The sequence below is a fragment of the Elaeis guineensis genome, chromosome 15 (genome assembly GCF_000442705.2).
Source record: "Elaeis guineensis isolate ETL-2024a chromosome 15, EG11, whole genome shotgun sequence".
NCBI classification, from domain to species: domain Eukaryota; kingdom Viridiplantae; phylum Streptophyta; class Magnoliopsida; order Arecales; family Arecaceae; genus Elaeis; species Elaeis guineensis.
The window spans coordinates 62224869-62234621 of record NC_026007.2 but is presented as its reverse complement, the minus strand read 5'-3'; the positions used below and the strand labels follow the sequence as shown (position 1 = coordinate 62234621).

At 45.1% G+C, this 9753-nt stretch overlaps 1 protein-coding gene across 1 annotated transcript; it reads right to left on the bottom strand.

Annotated features, from left to right (window-relative positions):
- Nucleotides 1-1801: 1801 nt before the first annotated feature.
- On the bottom strand, nucleotides 1802-5598 carry LOC105058169 (uncharacterized). Its single transcript, XM_010941007.4, has 2 exons — nucleotides 2916-5598; nucleotides 1802-2443 (listed from the first exon to the last, which is right to left on the bottom strand). The coding sequence occupies exons 1-2, from the start codon at nucleotides 5542-5544 to the stop codon at nucleotides 2010-2012; spliced, it is 3063 nt and encodes a 1020-aa protein (XP_010939309.1). The 5' UTR covers nucleotides 5545-5598; the 3' UTR covers nucleotides 1802-2009.
- Nucleotides 5599-9753: the final 4155 nt, after the last annotated feature.

The following is a 9753-nucleotide window of genomic DNA, read 5'->3' as shown; positions in this document are numbered from 1 at the left end:
TGCTAGCACATGGTTAAATCCAAATTCTTCTTTGGACTTGGTTTCTTATTAGATAAGATTTAGATCAAGTCAAAAGACTTCATCCTAATCTAATCTTATTGGATTTAAGAGGCACCACTTTGGGCATCCATATGGATTGGATCCAACCCATTTGGAGGCGCAACCCTCAAGCCTTCTTTTTTTACCCATTTGACTAGGCACTGAACTTTTGGAAAGTATCTTATGGGGTGCACGCCACCTCTGGATGAGATCCAGAGGGGCACATGCCTCCTTTTCTTCTCACAGGTTCCATAGGCGTAAGCCACATGGAATGTATGTGGAGAGTGAGAGAGGCACATGCATGTGGAGAGTGAGAGAGGCACACACCCCTCTCTAAATTCAGTATGTGGAGGGGAAAGGGTGGGCACATACCCTCCTCTCTCTTGCGTGGATGAGAACAAGAGGGGCGCCAAAGGTTGGCGTCCACTCTGATTTCCTATTTGAGGAGATTGGATTCCATATGAACTTGATTTTTTTGAAAAAAAATTAGTTTATAAGGGATCAATTTTTGCATCCTCTCTGATTTCTTATTTGGGATGATTAGATTCCATATGAGCTTGATTTTCTTGAAAAAAATTAGCTTATAAGGAATCAATTTTTGTATGATAAAACTTATCGATAAATCTGATTAGATTCCAGTTTTGACTCTGATTTGAATTCGATATATGGGTTCTATTTAAGAGCCTTATTTTTGGATTCATGTGAGAGAATAGAAAATCTGATTTTCTGCACCCATCTCCCTGCGTCCATGCCCCTTTCCTTCTCCCATCTCTCTTGCGCGCCTAAAGAGTTGGACGTCCTCATCTCCACTAATCTAAAATAGTTAGGCGAATTCTCTTATGCCAAGAAGAAAAGAAGGTGTGATCTCAAGCGTTGAGATCGTGAAGAAGAAGATCAAGCATTGATCCAAGATCCAGAAAGGCTCGGTAGAAGAACGATCCAAAATTGATCCCGATAGATATCTATAGAAGCCGGGCAAGTATGCGGCTCCACAAGTGAAACTCCTTCAAATCCGCATTATACAAATTATGGTGTTCATCTATCCGCACAAAGTGGTAAGATCATCTCTCTTTATTTATATGCTGATATAAATGCTTAATAAATCTAATTTAGATCTATGCGTGACGTGTCGGATCGGCAAAAAATAATTGAATTTCACTATCTCTGATTCGAATGGATCCGGTGCGCCATCCGATCCTTCAGGAATAAGGGAGAGCTTTTCTTCAATGGTGATGGTGGATATGGCTAGGGATGCAAGCTGCTGCAGTGCAACCGGAGATTAACAGCTTGAACAAATGGTGAAAAATTAAGGAAAAATAGAAAAATTAATCGAGCCCCCTTTTCGACAAAGTCCAATGGTTCGTCGATCGAAATCTAATCTCCATGAGCTTAGAAGGATAGGATGAATATATATTAGCTAATGGATTAAGGGATTTTTACCTTGCCTCTTGTGGTGTTTGGTTATGATTCAAGCAAACATGGGATGAACTTTTAGAAAGAAGATGAGAAGAGAAAGCTCTGGTGGTCTTCGATGAACTTTGGATTTTCCATCATAGGATGGTAGGAGAGGTCGGAATTCCTACATAGAGTAGATGGGAGGCCGAATCTTTCTAAGAATCGAAATCCTTTTCAGTGAGATCAGGTGGAGTCTTCTTAAGTGTATTCCTTTTTTTTTTTCTGTCGTCCCAAGATTCATGCAGAAAAAATTAAAAGGTCCGGGTCCTCACACATGTTGTCTCACAAGTTAACGGTAGACAGCGGATAGGAGAACCAGATTCGATAACATTAGAACAGGAACACCAAGCTACAAGCCTGAAGTACTAAACCCACCAATTTAGCTGTACAAAAGTCTAAACAGAAATTAACCCCTCAAAACCCCAGCTCAAAACCAATAAAATAGTACTCTCAAGGCACTGACAACAAGAGAAACCCATTAGGCAAAACTTTGCAGCTTAGAACCCGGCATTTCGTCAAATGCTAAGTAGATCAGGTGGTGGCGACTGCTGCTCCTGCCGCGGCTTTGACTCTCTTGGAGGTGTTTCGCCACCGACTGGAGGTGGTGGCGGAGGGTCCTCGCCCTGCTTTGCAGGTGTGCCGGGAAGCTCGGTTAAGATCTGAACGACTTCCCTCATGGTTGGGCGCTCAACGCTCTGTTCCTCCACGCACAGCATCGCGACGTAGAATACATGCATGGCTTCATGGAGAGGGACTGAAGAAAGCCTTGGGTCTATAATTTTCAGTATTCCTTCCTTGTTCGTATCTGTCACCTTTCTAACCCATTGGACAATGTCAACTCCATCCCCGAATTCCCCCACCGGCTTCCTTCCGGTCACCAGCTCTAGGAGTACGACTCCGAAGCTATACACGTCGCTTTTCTCGTCCACCTTCAGAGTGTACGCATATTCTGTAGAACCAAATAGAAGATACTAAATCATGTAAAGTACAGTGCCTGAGATTAAATGAAGAATAGAATTTAGAGCCCGTTTTAATGACTCAAGCAAGAAACTAGAAATCTTGTCATAAGAAATTGATACCGAAGTCCTATTTGTACATCCCCAGTTTGATATGTAAGCTAAAGGTGGGGCTTTTTTCATTCTATTGTTAAAAGAGCAAAGTAGCTTTTTGGATTGAAAAAGAAGACCTTCAGCTTTCAATGACCAAAGATAACTTTCAGCTTTTAATGACCAAAGCTAAGGTAAGACAGAGTGAAAGCCTAAAAAGAGATGCAGAGTATGCTACCCCAAACAAATTTCTATAATAAATCCTTGCCATTAAGCCCTATCATTGAAATATACGTTAGTTATGTGAATTTTTTTTTTTTCATTACTATCCCAATTGGTACAGTAACTAATCCAATGAAGCATAGAAATAACCACCTGGAGCAATGTAGCCATAAGAGCCAGCTATAGCAGACATGCATTCCGAGGTGCCGGAATCCTGCAAGAACTTGGCGAGCCCAAAGTCAGCGACATGAGCTTCGAAGTCGGAATCGAGGAGGATGTTGTTCGACTTCACGTCACGATGGAGGATCAAAGGCGAGCAATCGTGGTGGAGATAGCAGAGGCCCTTCGCTGCCTCCACCGCGATCTTATACCTCGTGTCCCACCGCAGATGGCCCCCCTTCTTACCATGGAGAACCTCACCAAGGCTTCCGTTAGGCATATACTCATAGACCAGAAGATTGGTTTCGTGGTTCGAACAGAACCCGAGCAACCTCACAATGTGGCGATGCCGAATCCTCCCAAGAGTCTGGATCTCAGCCGAGAAACCATGGTCATGCGACGACCCCCGGCTCATCGCCGGCAGCCTCTTCACCGCCACCTGTTCGCCGTTGGGCATCACACCCTTGAACACAATCCCGGCCCCTCCTTTTCCGATGATGTTCTCTTCTTTGAGGCAATCGAGCACGTCGTCGCAGGTGAAGTCCAGGCGCTGGAAGGCTGTCAGCTTCCATGCCCGGGCCTCGCTCGCCTTCTTCAAAGACCGAGCTTTGATGATGGCGGCGATGGCGAAGGCAATGGAACAGAGGAGGAGACCAATGACCAATAGAAGCTTGAAGGAGGCTGACAGGGGACCTCGGGCATGGGTAGAGCCCGAGCTATTGGTGAATCCGCATGGGCCAAGATAGGGTCCGCAGAGCTCGGCATTGCCGACAAAGGAAGTGACATTGAAGTAGCTGAACTGGCCGGTGCTGGGGACCAAGCCGGAGAGATTGTTGTAGGAGAAATCGACGGCGGTGAGGCTCTGCATCGTGGCGATGGACGGCGGGATACTCCCTTCAAGATGGTTTCTTGATACGTTGAGGTAGTTCAAGATCCGTATTCCGGCGATCTCGGCCGGGATCTCGCCGGAGAGATTATTCCGGCTGAGGTCGACGAAGGTTAGGAGCTTGCATTTGCTGATCTCCGGGGCGATCTCGCCGGAGAAGCGGTTGCCGCTGAAGTCGACCTTGGAGAGCTGCTGTAGCCGGCCAATCTCCGGCGGGATTCGGCCGGAAAACTGATTCTGGCTGAGGAGCAGCTTCTGGAGGCCGGAGAAGTTGCCGATGGACAGCGGCAGGGGCCCGGAGAGGCGGTTGTTCGAGAGGCTAATCTGGCCGAGGCTTGATGAGATCGGGGCGTCGCCAGTGTCGGGGAAACCGCCGGCGAGGAGGTTGTCCTGGAGCTCGACCTGGGCGAGGTTGGGCAAGCAAAATAAACCACTAGGAATGGATCCATTGAGGTAGTTCTGCCCCAGTCTCACTCGGCTGAGGGAGAAGCACCGGCCGAGGGACTCCGGGATGGGGCCGAAGAGAGCGTTCCCGAGAGCGATTAGAGTATGGAGCTTGTTGCCGGAGCAGAGGTCGAGGGGGAGGTCGCCGGTGAGCTTGTTGGAAGAGAGATCGAGCAGCTGAAGCTTGCCGCTCCGGCCGATTCCCCTGGGGATGATTCCGGTGAAGTTGTTGTCCCACAACTGGAGCACTTCCAATTCCGGCAGGTCGCCGATGAAGTCCGGGACCGTGCCGTCGAGCTTGTTCCGGAATAGGTTCAGCAGGGTTAGATTCCAGAGGTCGGCGAAGCTCGGCGGGATCTCGCCGGTGAGGGCGTTGTTGGAGAGGTCCAGGGACTTGAGGCTCCGGAGGCGGCCGAGCTCCGGCGGCAGCTCGCCGGCGAGGCCGTTCACCTGGAGAAAGAGTGTGTCGAGGTTCTCGAGCCGGCCGAGCTCCGGCGGGATCGAGCCGGAGAGGCCGCAGTTCGCGGCGTCGAATCGGACGAGGGCGGAGAGGTTGCCTATCTCAGGTGGGATGCCTCCGTCGTAGCTGTTGAAGTAGCCGACATAGAGCTGGCGGAGGCGGCTGAGGTTGCCGATCTCCGGCGGGATGGCGCCGACGAGCTCGTTGCCGGAGACGGCGAGGTATTCGATGTGGTCCCAGCGGCCGTACTCGGGGGGGATGACGCCGGAGAAGAAGTTGCCGCCGAGGTGGAGGTGGCGGAGGTTGGAGAGCTCCGCCACCTCCACCGGCAGGAGGCCAGTGAGGTTGTTGTTGTAGAGGTCGAGGACCTCGAGATTTTTGAGGCGGCGGAGGGCGGAGGGGAAGCTTCCATTGAAGAGGTTGTTCGAGAGGTTGAGGTGGCGGAGGTCGGAGAGGAAGGAGAGCTCTGGCGGGATGGGGCCGGAGAGGAAGTTGGTAGCGGCAGAGAGGTTGAGGAGGTGGCGGAGGTGGCCAACGGCGGTGGGAAGGGAACCGGAGAGGTTGAGGCCGGAGAGGTCGAGGGAGACGACGCGGCGGAGGGTGGCGTCGCAGGCGACGCCGTGCCAGGCGCAGTGGTCCGGGGCGGCGGTGGCGTTCCAGCCCGCGAGGGCAGCGCCCGGGTCGGAAAGGGCGGACTTGAGGGAAAGGAGGGTCGCCTGGTCGTCCGCGGAGGCCTCGCCGTCTGGCGGTGGCGCTCCGGCGTACGATGCTTGGAGAACGCAGAGCGGTAGGAGGAGGAGGAGGAGGAGGAGAAGGAGCGGCGGCGATAGCATTCTGTCGCTCTCGCTCGCTCTCGAGTGTTTCTGGGCTCTTATTCGGAGAGGGATTTGGTGGAGGGCGGGGGTTTTATGGAGCGTTCATTTTTCTTTTTTCGATTTTAAGGATGTGGGATTTTATTTTTTATTTTTTATTTTTTTTCCTGTTTTAGGGTTTATCCGATCCAGGGATGGGGGTCGGGACTTAGGACCGGTTTTGGGGCCTCGTTTTTTTTTTTTGGTATACGATTTTTCGGAATTTCGTATACGTTTGGAGGACAGGAGAATTGGAAGGTAATAATTTATTTATTGGGATTTTTGAATGTCAAGGTTGGAGGGAAGGAACAGGATTAGAGTGGGAGCAGCGGATCTGGGGATAAGACATGGGAACTGAACCATGTACCGCGGTTCAACAACAGTCCGGCATGTGCGATGGTATGCCTGCGAATAGAAGAGGAAGATTGGAGTGACAGATGATGATGATTGTCATTTAAGTAAACATCTAATAATCTTTTATGAAAAAGTACACTTATTAAAGCTTAAGAACTTAGAGTGATTAATAATAAAGATTTCGGTGGTTGAGATAGAATAAGATGTTTACTTCCCGATTCTTAATTCAAAACTGTAGTCTAAATAGTCTTATTGCACGGTGATGTACACTTATCAAGCCTAATGCAACATGTTGTATCAAATATGGATGACTACTTATTGTGGAATAAATTTTTTATATTTAGACTGATTACGGAAGAAATTATGGTTGGATCATCATCGTCTGCCACATGTATATATTGAGATATTCATAAAAAAAAGATATAGTTACGTGATGTTTATCTAAACTGTTTAAATATCACTAAGATTTATTCTTTTTTTTTTAATATTTTAACGTGCGCGTGTGGCCATTCTTTTTTTTTTATAGATATTTTTGAAATATGTTCGACCATAATTTTTTTCATGGTCGGTTCAATTATATATAAAAATTTTACCCCTTATTATGCATAACATGCAATCTGGTAGGTGATAATGCAACACTTGATTAAACATACGAAGAAGAAAAAAAAAGCACATATTCGAGAGAAATAATTTTATATTGTTGATTTGTTTATTAGATTGGCAGCTTATTATTTTTGTTTTTAAAATTGAAAAATCCACTTTATTGTCTGTCTTTTTTTTATCTGTAGAGGTGAAGACACAGCCGTCATTTTCTAATGCAGAGCACACCCATTCAAGCTTTCCTTTTTTACACTCACCTTGACATATAACCTTAGCAGATCAACATATTTTGCAAATAAAATAATAAATATTTTACGAACAATATTATTTAATATGATTTGGCAAAATTGCTACATTCTATTCCTCCATGGGTAGATCCATGCATGCCATGCTAGAATCCAGCTAGCAGAGTGCAGCTATCCATATACATCTATGAAAGAGACCAATCCACACATGTATCCCCATTTAGCCGGTAGTCTTTACTGTCATACTTCTGTGCGCTTGTAGTAGAAACATGTGGTCGACTACAAATGTCAAGACCAAGGAAGCCATGATTTGTTCAAGGCAACAGTCAAATCTGGTCCTATGAAGGCTCTTTGACTGACAAGCCCATGCAAACGAAAACAAACGCTCATTAACCTTCTCTCTCTCTCCCATGCAAAATAAAACAGACACTCATTAACCTTCTCTCTCTCTCCCATGCAAAATAAAGCAGACAGCCATTATCTCTCTCTCCCCCCCTCCCTCCCCCCCATGCAAAGGAAAACCAACGCTCATTAACCCTCTCTCTCTCTTTCTGAGATGGAAGGCCAGAAGGACAGGAGCCCCACCTTTGTCCCGTCTCACAACGAGTAAGTCCTGAGTCCATTCTCGAAGGCCGCACTAAATTGCGACTTCACCATGCTCCACCGCTACGTGGTCCCGCGCTTTCCCGGCAGGGTTATTAGCCTCTTCTCTTCTTCCTCGAGAAATTGCCCAAACGGCCACCATCTCTCCCTTATCTTCCGACCCCCAACACCTCAGCACGCACAGCGAGCCGCCAGGGAAAGCGACGGCTTATCAGGCCCATCCGGCAATTGCGTCACCCCCTAGATCTCACAAAGATACTCCCATCCAACTGCTCATGGTAGCCGGTAAGGTTTCACATCGGAAAAATCTTAAAAATCTAACACTTTGATAATTTTGATTTCTCTTGGGTTTACAATATATATCATAAAATTTGCTAATTGATATTGCATAGAATATCTTGCATGTTAGATCAACAAAGTAGCTAGAGTACTCGATCATTATACCATGATACAACTTTGAGCAATATATTTCTTTTATCAAAATTATATATCAAGTATTCTACAAATATCTTATTTGCTAAAATCACAAGAAGATTGCAGATTAGTTGGAACAATTGCTGCTACAATTTGATTTGGTGTGATACAGATGATTGATTAAGAAATCCTATGTTACAACTGATTCACTCTCCAAAGCTAGTGTCCCGTGTTCGAATTAATAGCTGTATACTTTTAACATACATGTTTTTGACTCATTGATTTGAGACATCATTTCCTAGGCCCAGCTCCGCCTTGTGTAGCGGCGGTGATTTCCTTTTCCAAATAAAAGATGTCGTTCAAGAAGCTCATTTTCAAACATAGACATGATAACTTAAGTTTATTTTCATTATGATCTTCCTTTCAATTTTTTTTTTTAATAGTGTGTATGTTGTTCCGGTCCCCTTTATAAGCCTACATTAGAATGACTAAAAATAAATTTCATATAGGTAATAATGCTTAATAGAAATGAAGTTTCATATCTAACATCTTATGACCCCAATTCATTTGAAAAAAAAAAAAAATGATAAATTGTGGATCACAAATGCAAACATAATTTTCCACCAAAACTTAGATAATATTAAGAGACAATCATTTTTCTATATATGTACCAAGAGAAAATATTCTTTATCTTTTTAGATCATGCATGTGCGGGCATAGTTATCACTTTGCTCTTTGCGCATGGTGCATGCCCATATGGTCACATGGCCAACGATGATGGGGTGGCATATCTACATATAGGCTACAGGGGCTCTTAGTTCCATCTTGTAGCTTGCTATAGCACTAAGGTTAGTGGTGGCATATCTACATGGTTTTTTTTATCCTCTCCATTTTCGCTTTAGGCTACTCAGACTGTGGCAAACACAATTTGAAATGGGTGCTGCCGTCAATCATATAGTTAAATAGTTTATAAGTCCCAATGTGTATCATTTTATAAGATGGTTATTATTATAGCTAATAAGTGTTGTTGGCATGAGAGAATGGGACCTTTGAGTGCCAAAGGGGTTGTAATTTTCTCGAACGGCGATTTCTTTGTCCCCTGGCCCTTGGATGGCTCGAACCACCACCATGTCCAGAATCTCTGGCTGTCTACCACCACCACCAATTCTTCTTCTAAAAACAAGGTAGACCCTTTCAAGGCACTTCCTCCAAGCACTTCTAGTTCCTGGTTCTAACAAGCAGGAATTGCATCATTAGCATTGGGTTACTTGCTCGATGTGCCTGCTGTTTGTGTGCACGCATGCATTCAGAAGTTCATTTGATCAATAGTTAACAGTTTGATCTGCCATGTGGATGGATCCCATGGTCAATAGGCTTACATTAAGGTTGGAGAAAATGAGGGTGGCAGCTTTGTGTCAAATGCATGAGTTACATCTACAGTGATTCATAGTATGATGCTCGACATGCATGCCCATTTATTAGATTGAAACGCAGCAAGAAATGAAGAAAAAATAATTTGCCCCACTAAATGTTTTATTGCAAGATCAAATAAGAAGTGAAGAGATTATCTTGCAAGATAATAATATGGTTTTTAAATTAATATTATGAAAATTTAGAAGTGTGTCTTCATTGGTGTGTACTCGTGCGGCGTAGCGCATAAAAAGAGTCGAAATGGTTGAAAATTTTATTAAGAAAGAAACAATTATACACAATATTAAAAAACTAAAGTCTAAATACATCTTCATGTACTAAATTGAAGGATCACATGCCTTTGCTTGTGCTAGAGTCTTGTAAAGCATGACCTCAATTTCTACAGCTTCAAAAGTTCTTAAATGGCTTTTGCTATAATCCTGCCGTGTGAATGTTCATTCTGACTCACCTCTCTCCAATTTGAGATCTCAATCAGCTAGTAACATCCACACCCTGTCATAAAAGATCACAACCGCACACAGAACATATTCTTAAACCATCCATT